The sequence below is a fragment of the Pelmatolapia mariae genome, linkage group LG5 (assembly GCF_036321145.2).
Source record: "Pelmatolapia mariae isolate MD_Pm_ZW linkage group LG5, Pm_UMD_F_2, whole genome shotgun sequence".
NCBI lineage: Eukaryota > Metazoa > Chordata > Actinopteri > Cichliformes > Cichlidae > Pelmatolapia > Pelmatolapia mariae.
In genome coordinates, this window is record NC_086231.1 from 21431632 (window position 1) to 21452964 (window position 21333).

The following is a 21333-nucleotide window of genomic DNA, read 5'->3' on the forward strand; positions in this document are numbered from 1 at the left end:
GAAGAGAACTCGTAGACACTGACCCGTCGTGCCGCCAAATTTTAATTTGTGTCTGCACCTTCAGATTCAAGGTATGAACGACTAGAACTATGCTTTTTCATCTGAGAAGGGGTAGCCTTAACCAAAGAATCAAAAATGCAAAGGAAAGAGACAATGCAACTAGCATCTGTTTAAAAAATTATTTTCTTCCTCTTCACATCAAGATTTATTTCCTGAACTGAATTGTTACACATGAAAATATGCATAAACATGCTTATTTATTCCCAATATTGTTGCAATTACTTACTGTCAGTAGATTAGACATGTCCAACTGGTTGGTTACAAACCTGGTTGGTTATGCTAGCTAAAATCTGGCTTGAGTTTCCTAAAATTACTCTATCATAAGCACAGAGAGGAGAAAAGGTCAAAACCGGAAGCCAAGATGTTGTCTAACGTTTTTTGTTGTTGTCACGTTTTCAAACTGTTCCAACATCTCAATCTGTGTAAGTGTATTTTTCTGAGCTTCTATGCTATCACTAAAATGGCAATAAAACCTGACACGGTTGTACACTTGTTTCTTCAACCAAGCTGCGGCACAGTGCGCCAGGTTACAAAAGTCGAGAGGTGCAGGACTGCCCAGTGGACAGGACACATGTGACATCAAAATCAGCGCGCATGACACAGGCAACACGGCGAGCATAATGGCATCGTTATGCTCTTGAATTGGAAGGGATAAATTCATTTGACTGCACTCTGAAATCTATTGACATCAAGTGGCGATATTTTACAATTTGTAACTACTACTGCAGTAGTAGAAGCTGAAAAATATTGTCCCTCTGTTTCTCTGGGACTGTCAGGCTCCGGGGTTGTTTACTTTACACCAGTATGTCAAAAGTTAAAGTAGGTCTATTAAAATGTAGCTTTTCATATTTGTCCTTCGCGATGTTCAGTTAAAAGGTCACTGTCTCTTTAAATCGCTGGTCTTCGTGTCTGTAGTGATGACGTGTCTCCTCCTTTTCCTCCCGGTGGCTCAGTTACTCAGGCTCAAGCTGGTCTCATTTCCACTGTGAAGAACCGTATAAAGAGACCAGTTGGGACATCATGGGCAGTAAGTTTCACTTTGGCACATGATTTTTAACACTCTGATCTGCAGAAAACGAGGAGCAAAACTGAAACTGTGTTTTATGTGTTTTTGACAACTTAGTTAGCTAACGGTAACTAGCAACTGGCATTGATCGCATGCAGCTAGCATTTAGTCGCTAGCTTCCTGGTTGATAAATGGTTTTTGCCCTGTTATAAAAATATTTCTAGTGAGAAGTAGTTATAGGGTTTAGCTTAATAACTAGGTGATATTTTGGCAAACTAGTTTTCTAGTCTGTAGATATCCTTTAAAAGCGATACGGTGAGTGGCTTTGTTTCGAGACCCTTACGCTAACTTGTTAGCCACTCATTCAAAGACATTGACAGTCTAGTGATGACGACGCATAAGACGCTCTGTTTTTTGTGAGTCCGCTGTTCCTGTTTCCTGCCTTGCATTACTAGAATCATGTAGGTTGTAGAGGTACTGTAAAGATCTGACATAACAACAGGAAACTGATTTTTTTTTCAAAGCTTTGCTTTACATCCAGGCTGTTGGTACATTCACATTTGTCTGTAAAGTCCGCCCCCCATTCATTGCCACGTCCCACTGATGATAACCAGATATGATCACCTGTTTACTCATGTTTGTTTGTTTGTTTTCAGTCAAATTCTTGGAGGTGATAAAGCCTTTCTGTGCTGTGCTGCCAGAGATCCAAAAACCTGAAAGAAAGGTATGTGTGTTTTTTATATACCTTCCCCTTGTTTTCATAGTTCTAAATAAGCAATTACCAATCAGTAAGCTTTATATTGTGTTTGCTTTTCTTTTTTTTTTCTTCTTTTTTTACCCCCCTCCCCTCGTTTTAAACTTATTACATTTGTTCAACCAATAGATCCAGTTCAGAGAGAAGGTGTTATGGACTGCCATCACTCTTTTCATCTTTCTGGTGTGCTGCCAGGTGAGTGTCACTGTTGATTAGTTTGTGTATTTACATCTTTATGATATTTTTAACAGGGGAAAAAAACCTCAACAAGTTTTAACTTATGCTAAGTTTAAAAAAAAACTTAGCATAAATTATTACAATGTTATTATTACATTAAGTTGTCTGTTACAGGAATGTTTCGTACATAATAGTCAAAGTATCAAGCTGAAGCCAGTGAATTCAGGGGACACACAATTATAACACTTCATGCAGCCAATTAAGACTCAACTATAAATACAATATTGCAATATGTTGCTTTTCAGATTCCCCTGTTTGGCATAATGTCCTCAGACTCTGCAGATCCTTTCTACTGGATGAGAGTCATTCTGGCCTCAAACAGAGGTATATACCTTTAAATATATTTGTGTATAAGTTAGATATATGTCTGCTGTTTTCTGGGGTCTAACTTGAACATTTTCTTCTAGGTACTTTGATGGAGCTGGGTATCTCGCCAATTGTCACCTCAGGCCTGATCATGCAGCTGCTTGCTGGAGCTAAGATCATTGAAGTTGGAGACACTCCAAAGGACAGAGCGCTTTTTAATGGAGCACAAAAATGTATGTAAACTCTGCTCAGGTGCTTGTTTGAAGTAGTTCGAAATTGCCTATCAAGTCTTTAGGGTCTCTGACCTCTGATTTATTTTTTCTTCAGTGTTTGGCATGATCATCACCATTGGCCAGGCTATTGTGTATGTGATGACTGGCATGTACGGAGATCCGTCAGAGATGGGTGCAGGGGTCTGTCTGCTGATCATCATTCAGGTTAGAACAATATGAATATCTGCAAACATACAGAACTGTGTAATGTTAGGACATGTATATAAATTAGCTATAAATTATTTTATTAATTAATTATTAATTGTTTGGTTCCTCAGAGTTTCCAACAGTCTTGTTTTTGTTTTTATGAATGTTATTATTACAGACATGTCCCTTACACTGGCATTACTGTTTATTCAATGTCATTCTTATTAAACTTAATGTTGACATCACTATTAAAGAAGTGCACGAGGCACATTTCAGAGAGAGGTTTCATTAGTTAATCTGTCAAATACAGGGTAACTAAGTACAAGGTCCGGTTCAGCATTCACATTAGCGTTGTGTGATTAGTAGTTGATTATACAACAATACAAAATTCTAATCTCTTTACAAAAGGCTGAGGCAACGGAGATTTTTTTTTTTTCAGCTTGTCTTTTCCCAAAGCCTTGCCTGCTCCCTTTTCATAAACACTCAAAGAATACCAGTGAAAACACTTTGATTAAAATCAGCCTTTTTTAAATTGTTATTAGTTGAGTAATAGTTTTAAACCTATGAGTATAATTATACTCCCAAGGAGATGTTACTTTCATGCTCTAGAGAAACAGGAAAGCACCGTGAAATCAAGCTAAAGCACACATACGCTGTACTTTCTATTACTGAGATGATGCTACTGGTACTTTAAAGAAATCTTTGGGCCAGGAAACTTAATTAAATTTTCGGTTATTTTTGGCTTTATTTATAATTTAGGGTAACTCCTATACTCATTGATAACGTAACAACAGGTATAGATGCAGTAATTTAAAAAAAAAAATGAATCAACTGAAATCATTTCTTTTTCATTTATTCTGCTCAGCTCACAACCTGCTGGGGTTGTGAGCTGAGGAGGTTTTGCTGTCACCACAGCTTCTTATAATCTTGTGAATGTGAGAACGAAGTGGAGTACGATTTTTTTTTTTTAATTTATACCATCTGCTGTCAGTATTTATTTATTTTTTAATCTTTCATTCCACAAGCCTGCGTAATTTCTTAAGAAAAATATAGTTTCCTTTTATTAATTTTAAATGTAAAAACAGAAGACATAATGTGTTTGTTGGAGTCGATACTCAAAACTTTCCAAACATGGCAAATCTCCGTAGCAATCTCATATGACTCGAACTGTTGCGTTTCTCTCTAGCTGTTTGTGGCTGGGCTGATTGTGTTGCTGCTGGATGAGTTGCTCCAAAAGGGCTATGGTCTTGGTTCAGGCATTTCCTTGTTCATTGCTACCAACATCTGTGAAACGATTGTGTGGAAGGCCTTCAGCCCCACTACTGTGAACACTGGAAGAGGTAAGGAACCAATAATTGGTTTTTACAAAGTGATATTTTTTTTAAATTAAGTAATGATTTAAAAAAAACATGTTGCATCTTTGCAATCCAAAACGAGGTTTCTAATTTGAGAGGCTTTTTTCTGTATTCCAGGCACGGAGTTTGAGGGTGCAATCATCGCTCTTTTCCATTTGCTTGCCACAAGGACTGACAAAGTGCGTGCTCTGAGAGAAGCCTTCTACAGACAGAACCTGCCCAACCTCATGAACCTGATTGCTACAGTCTTTGTTTTTGCTGTAGTGATATACTTTCAGGTCAGTTGCTTTTCTTTTCTTTGGTGTCACTTCACACTAACCCACTTGAGATTTAAAACATGTTTTGTTTTTTTTTTTGTTTTTTTAAAGTCAATGTGATGAATTAATCTCTTCTCACAGGGATTCAGGGTGGATCTGCCAATCAAGTCAGCTCGTTACCGTGGACAGTACAACACCTACCCCATCAAGCTCTTTTATACTTCCAACATTCCCATCATCCTGCAGTCTGCATTGGTCTCCAACTTGTATGTGATCTCCCAGATGCTCTCCACACGCTTCAGTGGCAATTTCCTGGTTAATCTGCTCGGAACGTGGTCTGTGAGTACATGTTTGCGTTTTATAGATTCTTCATTTCAGTTTGTTAGTGTGTTGACATGCAAAATGCCTTATTTTAAGTGCAAAAAGACCCAACAACCCAAAAATAAATGCCTCTGGTGATGGTTTGGCGATCCATCTTCTTTATAAAAACTACCTCCTCTCAAACAGTCAGGTTTTTTTTTTTTAACCATATTTTCCTAACTACACAAGCTGCATTTATGTAAGCTTACCATGACATTCACACCTGTGTGCCAGGACAAGCTTATTCTTTGATATTTTTGGTTATTGATAAAAGGGAACAAAATAAAATTGTGGAAAGGATGTACCGGAGTCTGACAACTCATTATCATGTTAACATTAGTGACTGATGGAGTACATTTTGTTCCCGTTTTCCCAGGACGCATCGTCTGGTGGCCCGGCCCGTGCTTACCCAGTCGGGGGACTCTGTTACTACTTCTCTCCACCTGAATCATTTGGCTCTGTTTTGGAGGACCCAGTCCACGCAGTAATCTACATCATCTTCATGCTTGGTTCATGTGCCTTTTTCTCCAAAACCTGGATTGAAGTATCAGGGTCCTCTGCAAAAGATGTAAGTTATTACTGTTTTCTAGTAGGTGGTGTTATGACATTGTTTCAAGAAAACTCGGTCATAGAGCTCTATTCCATTTCCTGTCATGCAGGTTGCAAAACAGCTGAAGGAGCAGCAGATGGTGATGAGGGGACACAGAGAGACCTCAATGGTCCATGAGCTTAACAGGTGGGTAAAATACAAAATCTGTTACAACTGTTGACCTTCTAGATTTTCGCCAGCTTCCCAAAATATACAGAACAATTTCAAGTGCTTGTTATGCAATGCTCTGGTTCAGGAGGTTATGTCATGAGTTCATCCAGATACAGCCTGCATATAACTGCTTTTCAAATTTCCTACATATAAATAATGCCAACCCACACTTTTTTGCTAAACTGCTCTTTTAAGCACTACTTAGTTAAGTGAGTGTACACTTCTCAAAAATGTAAGGGAACATGATCAGTGTATAACACAAAGTCAGGGATAGGAAGCACGAACGTCTGTTATTCACATGCTGTGGTGCAAATAAAAGGGACATCAGGTGTATTAGAGGGCTCTTTTCTCTTCACAGATGATCTTGCAGACACCATAATGTTTGCCACGGTGTTTACAAACTTATTTATACCTGTCACATGAGGTGAACTTCCTTCCTTTCATCACTGAAGAAAATAGGGCGCCAGTGGCGAACCTGCCAGCTCTGGTGTTCTCTGGGGGAATGCCAGTCAAACTGCATGATGCCAGTCTGTTGGCACAGGTTCCACTAAAGGATTGGGGCCTTTGTCAGATACAGACTCAACGAGTGTTACACACTTTAGTTGGAATAATGCACATGGAGGGTTGGGGGGGTAGGTCATTTTGTAGGACTCTGGCAGTGCTGGAGCAGACACAGCTCCTATTGCTGAATTGACGATCTTCTCCTACTATTTCCTCCACACTCTGGACTGTGATAGGTGCAGCGGCACTTTTCAATGTGCCATCCAGGAAGAGCTGGAGCTTGAATTGTCTCATGTTGCCAGCAGTGAACAAAAAAGACACTAGTAAAAAGTCTGTAGTCACCAAAACCTTTCACAATCATTCCCTTTTGGAGGAATTGTTATTGTTGTGTCTCCAGTGCATTTGTTGTCACTTTCATTTACACCACAGTAGATGAAATGAGTTCACGATGGCTTGTGCTTTCTAAATTGACAGGGTGATATTTATTAATTTTAACTGACTTTATGTCTTTATGTTATACTGTGATTGAGTATTCCCTTTCTTTCTTCGTTTTTTTGTTAAGCCGTATATGTGAATGCTATCATCCTTACTACAGATTGCATTTTCAACAAAAAAAACACAGGGTGTATAATTTCCTTAATTTCTCTGTTTTCATTTTAGATACATTCCCACTGCTGCTGCCTTTGGTGGACTGTGTATCGGTGGTTTGTCAGTGATGGCAGACTTCCTTGGAGCCATTGGCTCTGGCACTGGTATCCTGCTGGCCGTCACCATTATCTACCAATACTTTGAAATATTTGTGAAAGAACAGAGTGAAGTAGGGAGCTTTGAAGGCCTATTCTTCTAGCCATCATGCTCTTGCTTTTGACCCAACTTTTTTTTTAGCACCGCAAACCCCGTGTTTATTTTACAGCCATGAGAAGCCCCTCCATTGTCGGCACTGTAATTTTTTAGGACGTTTGAGGAACCTTCAGGAGTCTCAACTGAAATCGGATACTGTGAGGTGCTGGGACAATATGCTGACTCTTCACTCCATTTGTTTTAACCACAGACCTTCCAAAATGATGCAAAGAAAGACATTTGGCTGTGCTTTATCTATGTTTCTACCTGATTAAACATGATTAAAGCTTCCTATAGTCACCTAAAGGCTTCCTGCGGGAGTCCCTCCCCCTCTTCTGGACTGACAAATGCTTTGGTATGCAGGCATACTTGATTTGGATGGTGACGGTCATCTGTCTTCAGTGTGCTTAGTGTTATCTTCTACTTTTACTTTCAGCTTTATTTTATTTTTTTAGTTAACCTGCCAGTCAGTTAATGGTGTAAACCAGGAGGTGAACTGTCAGAGTCGAGGAGTGTGTATGTTTCTGATCCAGACACTGCACTGAAGCGTTTATTGGGTCAGGGTCCTCTGAGAAGAAGAGATGGGTTCCAACCTCTGGGAAACATTCAAAACTCATTTTTAATTTAAGGCATTCCCAGGGAGCTTCAGTATTAAATGACAGCTTTCATTGACTCTTGTTGCCCACATCATGCAGTCTTATGTCTTGTTTTGTTTTTATTTGTCTGCTCTGTGTACTTTCAATAATAACTTTTCCAAACAGACTGTACATAGGCCATATATTAAATAACTTGAATTTGTCTTAAGTGTAAGATAAAGTCTTTGAATATGTAAAAATAATTGCATTTCAGAAAAAACTTGTACAAAAAACATTCTCAATAAAACATTTTGTGGAAAAAGACTGATTTTTAACTATTTGCTTGGAATGTCCTTTTTATACATACAGGTGAATCTGGGGGGGGTTTTGTGATGTTTATGTCACCACAATGTTGTGGATTTAGTTCCCATATTTTGATGTATTTGTTAACAAATGGTGGCTTTACTGTCTGGTGGTTTACAGATCAGCCCGCAGGACCCTGTCAGAATTAAACTTGTGGTTTCAGTTTGAGTTTCTGGTCTTTGCACATAAACCGCCAAAGTATTACACAAAGAGGACAGAAAAACACAAAAACAGACAGTATAAAAACATGATGAAATAATGTGGTTTTGTCAGAGAATAATACTAAGTAGGACTGCTTGGGCAGTCTCATTGTGAGGGGGTGTGGTTTGTGGCTTAGCTGCAGGGGAAGGCTGACCAATGCAGGTTCCATTTCCATTGTATAATCATGCCTTCCCAATTTGAGTAGGATGACAGCAGAGCTGGGTATGCTACATTGGAGAAAGGACTCACTAAAAACAGTATAAATAAACATTCAAGTGCCTGCAAAGCTTTACATCGGACTTATCTACATCTTAGAAAATATCAAACACAATTGTTCAAAAAAAAAAAATTTAAGTTGTTTTTTAAAGTGCGCTTCCATAAGAATTTATTATAGCTGCCATTAAATTAAGAAACTTGAACTAATCCTGCTTTAGCATAACAGCGGTTTAAGAAAAATGGCATTATCTCGGGTTTGGTTTGCTAAACTACTGAAGCCAATATTCAAATGACTACGCAGTCCTTGTTGCACCAACATCCATGCCATTTTCAAAGTCATTTTTATCACAGTTCTTCTCCATTTCGATGCTTGTTTTGAACTTCTGCAGGTCATCTTGACCTTACACCTTCTCTCCAGTTCTTCTAATGTTTCCTGGTTTTCCTTTAGCTTTTCTCGCAGTGCTTTGTTTTTCTCCTGCAGTTCTTTGTTTGCCTCATGCATGTCCTTGTTTCTTTGTTGTTATTTGTGATGGATGGCTTTTAACTCTTCATGTCTCTTCTGTAGTTCTTGAAATAAAGACTGTATGTCTTTGAGATTTTTCTCCTGTCGTTGCTTTTGCTCTTGCATTTTGGTGTTTGCGTAATGGACTTTGTTGTAGAGCGCTTGTAAATGGGTGTTTTTGGTCACCACTTCTTGGATTTGGCTCTATTTCTCTGCATATTTTCTCAAGTTGTTCTTCCTCTTTCTTGAGTTCAGTGTTTTTGTCCTTTACTTCATTAATACTCACAACTCTGTATTTTATGTTTCAAAGTCTTAAAGAATATACTGGATCTCTCTGGGTTTCTGGAGTTTTTCCTTCTCTTTTAGCAGGTCTGAATTTTCTTTGAGTTCTTTATCGAATATTTCTTGTAATGCTTACATTTTCTCTCTGTGTCTTTGAGTTTGCACTGCATCTGTTGGTGAACTGCTTCCTGTTGTTCCTTCTCTTAAAGCATTTGCATATTTCTTTGGAGTGCTTTATCGAACACGCAAACCTTCATTATTTTTCTCTGATACTTGAAGTTTGCACACAGTCTCTTGGTGTATAGCTCTTGTTTCTCCTTCTCTTTAAGCATTTCAGTATTCAGTATTAATTCTCAGTGCTTAGTAAAACATTATGTGCAAACCTTCATTATTCTTCTCGGTGACTTGAAGCTTGCTCTGGAGCTTTTGCTGAATTGCTTCCATGTCTTGAAGTTTGCCCTGTATTTGTTTGCACATTGCTTCCATTTGCTCCTTGTCTTTCAACATTTCTGTGTTTCGTCTCATAATTAAACATTATGTGTAAGCCTTCATTATTTTTTGCCGTGATGTGAAGCTTGTACAGCATCTGATGATGTAATGTTTCCATGGTTTGGAGCCTGCACAGCATGTGTTGGTGTATAACATCGTGCTGTTCTTTCTCTTTAACCACTTCTGTATTTCTTTTCAACACTTCACCAAACATTACGCACAAACTTTCATTATTTTTCTCAGTAACCTGAAGCTTGCACTGCATCTGCTGGTGTATTGCTTCCAAATCTTGAAGCTTAGACTGCATTTGTTGGTGTATTGAGTCCTGCTGTTCCTTTTCTTTCAGCATTTGTATTTTTCTATGGAGTGCTTTATCAAACATTGTTTGCAACCCTTCATTTTTTTTCTCAACATGCATTGTTTCCACATCGTGGAGCTTACGCTGCATCTCCTGGTGTATTGCTTTCTGTTGTTCCTTCTCTTTCAGCATTTGTGCATTTAGCATTTTTATGACATTTGCGACTAAATTTTTTTTGTCTGTTTTTTTTGTTTTATTTTCTTTTATTCAATTTTGCATCAACATTACACATAAATGTAAATGAACTATAATCTAATATAAATTAGTTAACTTAAAAAAATTTAAATAAAATAAATAAAAGTCTATACCACAGCTTTGATTGTGGGAGAAGTATAACGTATTTGCTAAGCATTAAAGATCTGATTTCAAGTTTTTAACTTTCTAATTAAAAAAAAAAGAGATTGTGACCATTTAAATGGTCAAAATATCTGATCATTCAAAAGTTATTTTGACAAAGGAAGTAATTTGTTGGGCACAAGGCATCAGTTATTCGATAGATATTTCAGATATTTCCTCTTTTTCCCATTAAAGAGGGATTGAGCAATGGTGAATGCTAATGCAATAATTTGTTCATCAGCTTCCTAATGTCATTTGTTTGTAATAATCTTTAATTAGTAGTATTATTTTCAATTTTGTACAATGTATTATTCAGGAACAGCAGGTGTTTGGTTTGGGCAAAGCAAATGGATTTTTTTTTTTTAATTAGATACCAGAATAACTGGTATTACGACTGGCCATCCCTGTATTGTTCATTTCATGCGTGAAACAGTTTGCTGAATTATATTTTTCCCTCAGTGTGCATTAACACCTGTGATTATAACTCACAATATATTTACCCAAAAATAAACATTTTTGGAAAGGTCTTTTTGTAATCCCTATTTTATCATATGCGTGTGTAATAAACATTAAAAAAAAAGTAGAAGAAGGTGTAATATTGTCTCTTCATTCCGCTATTTTTAGTGACGTTAATTGATTTGTAATACAACCTAACTTTAGGGATAAAAGCTTTAATGGACGGGTGTACAAAACTACCTGTAATTACTTGAATAATATTCCATAATTAAGCACATAACATTTTATGTAATTTCGCAGAAAATAAAGTGTGGTCCAAACACAAGATGAAGATGATATTTCTGTTACGAACTCCAGGAGGCAGCAACGCGCCCCGTGGCGTGAACGATCCCAGCAACACTTTCGGAGAAGAAGAGTAACCACGTTCTGGTAAGGATAGTTGTGAAACAGCTTCCGAAGGATGGATTAAAACCTGCGATGCTGTGATATTTGCGTTTGTTGCATTGTGTGTCAGTAAAAGGCGCAACCATCAGTGACCTGCCAACTGTTTCAAGGAGTCAAGAGGAGGAAGTTAATGTGCTTCGGCGTGAAGAGATGAGTTCGGTCAGACAGGAAGGTAAGCATGCTGCGATAGCCGGCTAACTTTTCTGCAAAGCTACTCTCTAAAGCTTAATTGAGTCTGAATGAAAAATGAATCTTGGTGTAATAATAAGGTGGATTAAGAAGCTCCCTCATATGATCTGAGCTAGGACAGTTATCCTGAGAGGGCAACAGTGCCTGCCACCTGTGGCCGTCAGAGTTTAACCTTGACCAGAACGTCCTACATTCCACTAGGCCTGCAACATACCGTAATTATTAAAGTGACTAATATTAGCACGTTAGAAAGTCACTCCTTGTCTAGTTATAGTTTAAAGTGTGTGTGAAAGTATTTGGACTGTCATGGCAGCAGATTAAGTAATTCGTCACTTCAAGTGTGGTTTTAAGATGCTTTTACACTACACAGTCCTTATTGGCTATGGTGTAGATTAAGTTTAGTTATTTAGTGGGGAAAACGTGCCTATGGTAAATTGTGAACTACAGCTGAATTCGTAATGTATAAGCTATGATTACGTGGCTTATTAATCCTTAGTTAATGTTTCAGAGAACAGGGAGAGTGCACACTCATTCTTGGAGATAAGAGTTTATAATCACACATTATAATAATAAGATTATCGTCACACAAATATGTTTCATTTAAAAGTGGAAATAGAACATTCTTTATTATATAACTGTGTATAATCACAACTGTTAAACGCTCATAACTACCTTTTCTATTTATCAGTATTAAATTCATGTGAATTTAACTAAATGAAGCTAGCTTATTGCAAGCTTGTTTGTGCATGCAACGGAGTGGCAGGAAACTTTGCACACTCACTGAAATGGCAGCTCAGGTGCCTTTATGATATAATGACCCCTCTTCAGATCTCTGTTGTAATCAAAGTCAGTTTAATCTCAGTTTGCTGTAATGTTTATTCACTTGCAAGGGAGTAAAAGCAGCACAGAGTAATAGTGTATGTGAGTGCTTGCCAGGGCAGTCCCGCTGAGCCTGTTTTATACATTTCCCCATTCATATCAACCAGTAAACACGTACTGTGGGAACAGATGTGTGTCAGAGAAAACAGTTTAGTTGTATAGCGTGCTAGAACACAATGCTGATGGAACTTGAATAACAGATAGCAGAGAAGACACATCACAGATTGGGAGAAGGACAGGCAGACAGAGAGAGAGATTTTCTCAGCTTACCCCGAAAGAGTGTTTATCTTCATCTTCATGTTTTTGCTGTGTCTATGGGGTTTTTTCTGTGTACTTCGGCTTCCTCCGACAATCCAAAGAGAGGACTCAATGCCAGATAAAGCTCTTAAGTGCATTGGAAAAAAATCCTGGGATTTAGTTTAAAGTGCTTTGAGTGATAACTTCAAATAATCTTTTATTGGCTGTTAAATGATTCAAAGAAAATTGTATAAAATACCAGTCATTAAACAAACAAAACACAAAAAAGAAAGAAAGCAGCAAATCTTCACTTCAGAGAGTCTGTTAAGAATTGCTGAGCATTGTTTTAAGTGTGTTAACAAAATAAGAACTCCACCAATCATCTCCTGTGGAAGCTCGTTTCCTCCACTGGAAAAAGATACAAGAAATTGCCAGTCATAAGTAAGCCGGCATTTCATGTTATCTCGTAAAAATTCCAGTTATTAAGTGGAAATTTTGAGATGTTCAACTCAAAATTTTGACTTATATATGGCAAAAAAAAAAACCCAATGACAGGAAAAAGTTTTGTTACCTTCCTGATGATTTATTTAAAATACTCTATTTCACACAACAGGTAAAGACACGATCATCTTTGTCACCAAAGAGGATCATGCAGCACCCAGCACTGCGGAGCTCGTGGAGGAAGACCCCAATGACCCATTTGAGGAGAGAGGTGAGAAACAGTAAAGAAAGCTTTGGTGAAGTTCCACAATTACAAGTTATTTATTCTGTATTCTCCTCTCTCATCCCAGGCTTAATTCTTCCCAATGGGGAGATTAATTGGAACTGCCCCTGCCTGGGTGGGATGGCCAGTGGTCCCTGTGGGACTGAATTTAAGGACGCCTTCTCTTGTTTCCACTATAGTAAGGAGGAGGTGAAGGGCTCTGACTGCCTGGAGCAGTTCAGGTCTATGCAGGAGTGCATGCAGCGTTACCCAGAGCTCTACCCACAAGAAGATGACAAATCACCCAGCGAGACCCCAAAAGACTCTGAATCCACAGATGCGCTGGATGAAAACTCAACATCTGCCTCAGATCAGGACTCTGATACCAAACAGGCCAACACAGAGAGCTAATAATGAGTCTCCGTAGCAACAGCGACGCTCAGTATCCATACATGACATAATTAATCATCCCTTTATTGAGCAAAAATAATGCAGAGATATTTTTTCATTATTTGTCATTAGTTTATTTTTACTATCGACAATTTTTTTTAATAGCTCATTTGTAAATGATCAGAAATGGCTGTTTTGCTTTGGGCTGTGTGGAAGCTGGATAGACAAAGTGAGGAAACGGGCAGCACAGATTACAGATTATTATGAGTTAATTTAAAGTCATTTGATTGGCTGGATGGAAGCAAAGGCTGCCACCTTAATATCAAAAAGTATTTAAGATTTTCCCTCCACTGGTTTCTGATTTGTCCTTAAAGGAAAATGGCTACAGAGCAGATACTGTTTGCATGCTGTAGCAGATGAAACATTTATTTCAGTTTCATTTACAAACTTTGTCAGCAAAGCGATTTAATGGACAAAAGAAAAAAAGGTTTGTGAAGTTGTTTAATCCTGCCACTGTGCTCATCCAAAATGGTTGTAAATAATCTTCAGCTGAGTGCTAATTAAGGACCAAGCTTCCTACACCCACACGGTGCACTGTGTGTATACGTTTGGCTCTTTTTCTTCGTGTCTCAGGATGAACATTTGTCTGCTGTGTGATTAACCATCACAGGTTCAGAGAGTGTAAACAGTATATTGTCTTAATTTTCTGTGTTTTACATTGTTACACAAATGTTACTTATATCAAATTTGTCTCGAAGTTTATGTTAGTAACATTATTGAAAAAGTTGCCAGCTTTACGAGGTATGAAGCACAAACTGAAGGAAATGACTGCAACTTGTTTTTGTTTCTGAGCTCTTTATTTGTGTCTTGGCACTCTCTGTCCAGTAAGACTGCATTTTTTTATAACCAGACCTGAAAAATTTACCTCATCTAAGCTAAAATGAACCGTGTGTGTGTGCTGCACAGGAGTGACTGACTTGACTTGAAGTGGATATTGTTAAAAGTTTTATAATAAAATCAATTACAAATCTCTGGTTTGTGAGATATTGTTGACTGTACGCACCATATTGCAGGTTTACATCATTAACAATGGGAAAGTGAACAATGTTACTCATCACGTGTTTGCTTACCGACATTGAATTTTCACTCAAAAAACATACTGGTGTACAACATAAGATATTATATTGTGTATTGATAATATATCAGTACATCTGGTTAAAGAACCATAAACAGTAAGTCAGTGTACCCACCATCTTTGAAAACTGACATCGTGCCTGTAGTTTCCTGTTCTCAGTGAAACTGCGGTATTTAGTTGCACTCGTGGTTTTGTTAATGGGGCACTGCCTAAGTACAGAGCAACATTTATATGATGATTCTACACAGTCACTGTGCTGTCTAAAATGTTCCGGTAAGTTGTGACACACTTTTGTGTAACTCAGTTACATGTGCAAGCGTCAGGGGCCAGAGGTCTCAGTAAGTGTTTGTCTACTCGAGCATGTGCTGCTTCAAACTCCGCGAGGGATCAATAATTACCAAACAACCTCTTCTAGTCCTGGTGTACCATTGGTGCATTGTGAAGGGCAAAGATGACCAAAGAGCCAATGGGACAGTCAGCCAAAGAGCGATTGCCCTCAAATGTTTCTCCCTCCCTTGAATTCTTTCTCTCCACAGGGGATCGTTAGAGCTACTGTCAGGTTCCAGTCTTACCTTTGTCTACAGGTTTCTGATCAGGTGTGTCGTAGCAAGTATCTAATACAGCATGTCTACTTTGAAGGAGATATGCAGCGGTTTGCCCCTCAACCCTCTGCCCCCTAACCGGGGAAGAGATCCAAATGTGCCACATGCACCTATTCGGACTCCCAACCTCACCGCAGAAGAGGAGCGGGTGAGTAAATGGACTGCAAAACTATATTCTCGCACAGTTTGTAGGAGTTTTACCACCAAGAAATAAGTCCGTGAGTAGCACAGGTATATCCTGCCATAGTTTTTTTCATAGTTTTAGTTAATGTTAAGCACTAATGATGATAATTCAGATTTAAAAGACGTGACCAACATTAAAAGCGGTGACATTACAATTTGTGCACAGGAAACCTTTGGACGTTATCCAAACAGAGCTGCACTATCATGTCACATAATTGGGCTTCTCTAAATATGTCTGATGGGAAAGTGCATTTGTGTCCTCTGTCCTATTGCGTCACCTCTCCTGGATCATGCCCTTTCCTAAAAATTGATTATTCTCAAAGGTCCTCCACTGAGTGAGTGAATAATTTAGAGAAAAACACAGAGATGCTTAATAAGTTACACGAGAAGACCGGGGAGCAGAAAGAGATCTAATCATGTCTTCTGAACATTTACTTTTCTTGACTAACGTCCTCTAAATGCCTCTTTCCTCTAGCTGGCGCTGAGAAATGCCCTGCGTTATTTCCCCCCCTCCCACCACGCAACACTCGCACCTGAATTTGCTCAAGAGCTGCGGCAGTATGGGCACATATACATGTACCGCTTCTGTCCCACATTACGGATGAGGTAAGGCTCACCAAGCACAGCCTGAGAGAATTCTGATGCCAATATTTCTATTCTATTTAGCTAGATATTTAACACTGAAGAATCTTTCTGTGAGTGTTACAACTAATAGAAGGCAAACAGTTGCACTTTGTAATACTTTTAAAATGTATTAATCTACTAATATATGGGCTGAGCTATACAGGCACTTACCAGTGTGGGCGTGCATTTACATTTTTTACATAATTTTTATATAAAGATTTAAAAGAGGTGCTCAGAATTACGGTCATTGGAATCTTTAGGCAGAACAGGTAGAACAGAGAAAACAAATTTAAAAAATCACAAAGTCTATAACAGTATGGAACTGAGAGACCACTATAATATAAATATATCTTATATTTAAACTGCATTTCAACTTCAAAGTGGTATTTTGTTGATTTTTCCCCCATTTTACAAGTAACATGAATTTCCTTGTGCTTCCTAAGAGCTTACCCCATAGATCAGTACCCATGTCACACACGTCAAGCAGCCGCTATGATGCTAATGATCATGAACAACCTGGATCCAGCAGTTGCTCAGGTAAGCACAGCTTAACAAGGCTAAGCCTACTGAATAAAATGTTAGGTTTTCTGTATAATTTATGTGTTTGATGTGAATAACAAAGAATTCGTTCTTTATCCTTCAGTTTCCTCAAGAGCTTGTCACCTATGGAGGGAACGGACAGGTGTTCAGTAACTGGGCCCAGGTATGGCCTGAGTTAACATGATTGTTTGCACGTCTCTGATCACAGTGTATAGCTTTTAAGTTTTGCATTTGTGTGGGTGCAGTTCCGCCTCGTGATGCATTACCTGAGCGAGATGACAGAGGAACAAACTCTGGTTATGTACAGCGGTCACCCCATGGGTCTTTTCCCCAGTCTGCCTTCCTCACCTCGCGCCATCATCACCAATGGCATGGTAACGGCACATCAGGCATTTGGCTCAGTAATGTCATATGAAGAGATAAGTGACGCATTCACATGTTTTTCTTTTGCTTCCATCAGGTTATTCCAAATTACTCCTCCAGAGATCAGTATGAGAAGATGTTTGCGCTGGGAGTATCAATGTAAGTCCTCAAGGTCCATTATAGCTACTTGCTTTTTTTTGTCTGGAGATGCCAAGTGTGGTCTCTTTGCTCTTTGCTGTGCATTTTCAGGTACGGTCAAATGACGGCAGGCAGCTACTGTTACATTGGGCCTCAAGGGATTGTTCATGGAACTATGGTTTGTAATAATTACAAACAGATGCACACAACACAGTCTGAAAGTCCCTCACACAAAAATGTAATAATGCATGCTGTAGTGCCTGTTTTGGATTTGTATTAGTGGTCCTTTTTTGCAGCTGACGGTACTGAATGCTGGCCGGAGGTACCTGGGCTCTGGTGATCTGAGAGGGCGTGTGTTTGTGACCTCTGGCTTGGGGGGAATGAGTGGCGCTCAGGCTAAAGCTGCCGTCATTGCCGGCTGCGTTGGTGTGATTGCAGAGGTCAGCTGGTTTCAAGTCATTTCCCATTAACCCTGATGACTAAGCAACAACAGAGGAAGTACTGTGTAAAGTCAATGTGACTGTGTGAATTTGATTTGCGTTTAGGTGGATGAGGCTCCTCTGAGAAAGAGACATGAGCAGGGTTGGCTAATGGAGGTCACTAGCAGCTTGGATCAGTGCATTAAACGCATAAGGTAACTGAGAACATTAGATTAAAAGTCTTTATCAAAGGTTCAGTCAGACTGCTCTCGTTTGAAATGATTTACTACATCAGAGATTGAAAAGTTGGCCCTTAAATAGACTCAAGTTGGGAAGGTGTGTTTGGTTTTTGATGTAAGGAGACTGGTTATGGATGAAGCAGTGCATATCCAGCTGACTGCCTGTACTAGCTTGCAGGATTCACTCGAGCATGTTCTCTTTGTTGAGACTTTGTTCAACGAAGGGACATTTAACCAAATATCAGTGTGGGTGTTTGCGCCCCTATGTATACTTTTAACCTTGTGTGGATTAGAGGTGGTAAAATGTTTCATACATTACAACAAACCCCGTAAACATACAAGTAGCATGGTGATCCAATGTTAGAATGATTCCACAGTTAAGGCCACAGGTAAATCTCTCAGCTGTGAAAGTCACTAATTACTACTTTGTTTCTTACAGAGAGGCTAAGAGCGCCAAGACTCCCCTCAGTCTGGGATACCATGGCAATGTTGTAGACTTGTGGTGAGTCAGACAGGATAAGTTTACACTATAAAACCCAGGTCTACAGCTGCAGCTGCAGTGAAGGAGCCAGTTTTTGTTGTTGTTGTGTTCTTGAGGTCTTAGTCATAGTCTGCTCTTTATAAACAGGGAGAGAATCCTGCTGGAGTTTGAGAGGACAGGCGAGCTCCTGGTAGATCTGGGTTCAGACCAGACCTCACTTCACAACCCATATAATGGTGGTTACTATCCAGTCCAGCTCAGTTTCCATCAGGCCAACCAGCTCATGTCTACTGATCCTGACCGTTTCCGCAACGTGGTCCAAGAAAGGTTAAATTAATCACAGAGCTTAAAAAGCTTATTGTTGTGTTGTTTTTTTATATGTCTCTCCATTAAGCTGAAGAAATGTGTTTTAAATGCTATCACAGCCTCCGAAGACAAATAAAGGCTATCAACAAGCTAGCTGATGCAGGCATGCACTTCTGGGACTACGGTAATGCTTTCCTCCTGGAGGCCCAAAGAGCTGGTAGGTAATTTAACAAACACAGAGAACTCCATTATCATGCAGTTAATTATAGACTAATAACGAGGAATATTGTCTTTTGATTTACAGGTGCAGAGGTTCAAAAAGTTGGTGGAGGAGCAACAGAGTTCCGTTACCCTTCTTATGTGCAGCACATCATGGGGTGAGAAACCTTCTGAATTAACTAAACTTCACTAAGTCTAAATATGTTGTGAAGTATGCCATACTAGACTGTGACGAGACCCTTCAAAGAGATGTGTTAATAAGCTTGTGTGCAATATTTGTGATCTCATTTCATATGCCTTTACCCAGGGATATTTTCTCATTGGGCTTTGGGCCGTTTCGCTGGGTGTGCACATCTGGCGACGCCCGAGATCTCGCTGTAACTGACAACATTGCTGCTACTGTCCTGGAGGAAATGAGTGCCAATGTACCTGATCGTGTGAAACAGCAGTACAATGACAACATTCGCTGGATTAGAGAGGCTGGAAAACATAAAATGGTAAGATCCCTACTAAAACAATCCACCCACTAGATATTTCAGTGTAAATTACACAGGTAATAAATAAATAATAATACAACAAGTTTTTTTGTTTAGGTTGTAGGATCACAAGCCAGAATCCTGTACTCTGACCAGAAAGGAAGAGTCTCCATTGCTTTGGCGATCAACCAGGCTGTTGCTGATGGAAATGTTTCAGTAAGAGGATAAACTGTCTGCTAAGGTGATCATGAGGCTTGATGTTCAGTTTTGAGTGTAGTCTCAGTAGTGTCTTTGTTGTTACTCTTGTTCAGGCGCCAGTGGTTATTAGCAGAGACCATCATGACGTTAGTGGCACAGACAGCCCCTTCAGAGAGACTTCTAATGTGTATGATGGTTCTGTCTTCTGCGCAGGTACGTGGTACACTCACTACAGCTGAATACAACTGAAATTTGAAGCTTAATACATTGAACTCATTTTACATCATGGGCCACATACGGCCCAATTTGAGCTTAAGTCATCTTAAGTCTCAGCGTGCATTACTTCCTTCTTTATTTTGTTGGAGTCCCCTGTCTCCTGTGTGTATGTTCAGTTTTGCTTCCCCTGTCTCGTTAGTCAGATTTAGTTCACCTGTGTTCCCTGGTGTGCTCCATCCTCCTGATTACCTCATGTGTGTATTTAAGCCCCTAGTTTTCTTTAGTTTGTTGTTGTGATCGCCCCTTGTGTTGTGCGTTCTCCTATCAGTCCAGCAGTGTTAGTTATTTTAGGTAGTTTGTTCCAGCTCTGCCCTGCCTGTTTTATTGGCCTGCCACTTGCCGGCTGATAAAGCTGAGTTTTTTAGTTCAAGTCTGTCTGCCGAGTCCTGCATTTGAGTCTGCACTCAACCTGCTACACACAAGTGTCCCATGACACAAGTCAGTTCCTCAAAGGCATTCTGAATGCAAGAACGGGAGACTTAAAAATATTTTAAAGCTCACTTCCAGGCAGCACATTGTGGTGACAGATGCAGCTTTATAACAGAGCGTATGACCCATTACTGGTTTAGAGAGTTTCAGTGCCTCTGCAGGAAATCAGTATCAAAGAAAAATGCTCTGCGCTTTGCTTCATCCAACCAAATTGTGTCTTTAAAAAAATAAAACTGAATCTCCTTGACTACTGCTGATATGAAAACTGTTGTGGCTGAAAGTTGTGGCTTGGCCCACAAACGTATAACTTTGGTGACATAAAGCCTTTTTTCATATTCTCATCGTTCTTGTATTTCCACATTCATATAATCCATAAATACTTGAGCAGTAATAAAAAAGTCCACTCGCAGCTCACAGCGTGTACCTGTTGCAGACATGGCAGTTCAGAACTTTGTTGGTGATGCATTCAGAGGTGCCACATGGGTAGCCCTGCACAATGGAGGTGGTGTTGGCTGGTAAGTCTGACTACAACAGTTCGCCAAAGCCATATTTATGTATTAATACAAATTTAAATCAGGGTGTTTATAAATTCCTCCGATTTACAGGGGTGAAGTCATTAATGGAGGATTTGGTTTGGTGCTGGATGGCTCAGAGGAGGCAGCAAAGCGTGCCTGTCTGATGCTCAACTGGGATGTCTCCAATGGGGTGAGATAGCTGAATGTGAAGCAGCTTACAGCCTCACTTCATGGTCTGCAGACGATAATTGTCCGGCTGCTATCTGTGTGTTTCTGTGTGTTGCAGGTGGCTCGTCGCTGTTGGTCTGGAAATTCAAACGCTTACGAGACCATCCAGCGAACCATGGAGGAGAACAGGCAGTTGCATGTCACCATGCCCTTTCCTGTGCAGGATGAGCACGTGCTGGATCGTGCCCTGAAGGGCTAAGCAGCAGGGCAAAACCAGCAGGCTGTGTTAAAAACCAGCCACAAAACTTATCCATCTGTTCAAATTTTACATAACAGACTATTGGCATTCATACCACAAAGACATCTCAATACGCAGAAAGCCTGCAAAATATTTGTCAGCACTGCAGTAGGTAATAAATCCATATACAGTGGCAATTTTAAAAACAAAACTGTATCAGGTTGCTACGGTGTTTCATATATTTTGAATGCATGTATTCTTTATTTTCAAACCTGTATACATTATAAAACCTGTGTTATTTGTGTGTAC

At 39.4% G+C, this 21333-nt stretch overlaps 3 protein-coding genes across 3 annotated transcripts; all 3 read left to right on the forward strand.

Annotated features, from left to right (window-relative positions):
- Positions 1–1027: 1027 nt before the first annotated feature.
- Positions 1028–7762, forward strand: sec61a1a (SEC61 translocon subunit alpha 1a). Its single transcript, XM_063474164.2, has 12 exons — positions 1028–1087; positions 1723–1790; positions 1950–2015; positions 2303–2381; positions 2465–2596; positions 2691–2800; positions 3969–4122; positions 4255–4415; positions 4536–4733; positions 5131–5322; positions 5414–5490; positions 6676–7762. The coding sequence occupies exons 1-12, from the start codon at positions 1081–1083 to the stop codon at positions 6860–6862; spliced, it is 1431 nt and encodes a 476-aa protein (XP_063330234.1). The 5' UTR covers positions 1028–1080; the 3' UTR covers positions 6863–7762.
- Positions 7763–11048: 3286 nt separating this feature from the next.
- Positions 11049–14473, forward strand: LOC134627124 (mitochondrial intermembrane space import and assembly protein 40-B-like). Its single transcript, XM_063473056.1, has 3 exons — positions 11049–11249; positions 12996–13094; positions 13174–14473. The coding sequence occupies exons 1-3, from the start codon at positions 11228–11230 to the stop codon at positions 13494–13496; spliced, it is 444 nt and encodes a 147-aa protein (XP_063329126.1). The 5' UTR covers positions 11049–11227; the 3' UTR covers positions 13497–14473.
- A 761-nt stretch (positions 14474–15234) lies between these two features.
- uroc1 (urocanate hydratase 1) lies at positions 15235–21256 on the forward strand. Its single transcript, XM_063473059.1, has 19 exons — positions 15235–15360; positions 15871–16001; positions 16463–16556; positions 16663–16722; positions 16805–16933; positions 17020–17081; positions 17172–17238; positions 17357–17500; positions 17606–17694; positions 18158–18220; positions 18347–18526; positions 18625–18722; positions 18810–18882; positions 19032–19221; positions 19318–19416; positions 19512–19611; positions 20537–20618; positions 20709–20808; positions 20905–21256. Exons 1-19 carry the CDS (start codon positions 15235–15237, stop codon positions 21043–21045), a joined length of 2028 nt encoding a protein of 675 aa, XP_063329129.1. The 3' UTR covers positions 21046–21256.
- The last annotated feature ends 77 nt before the right edge of the window (positions 21257–21333 follow it).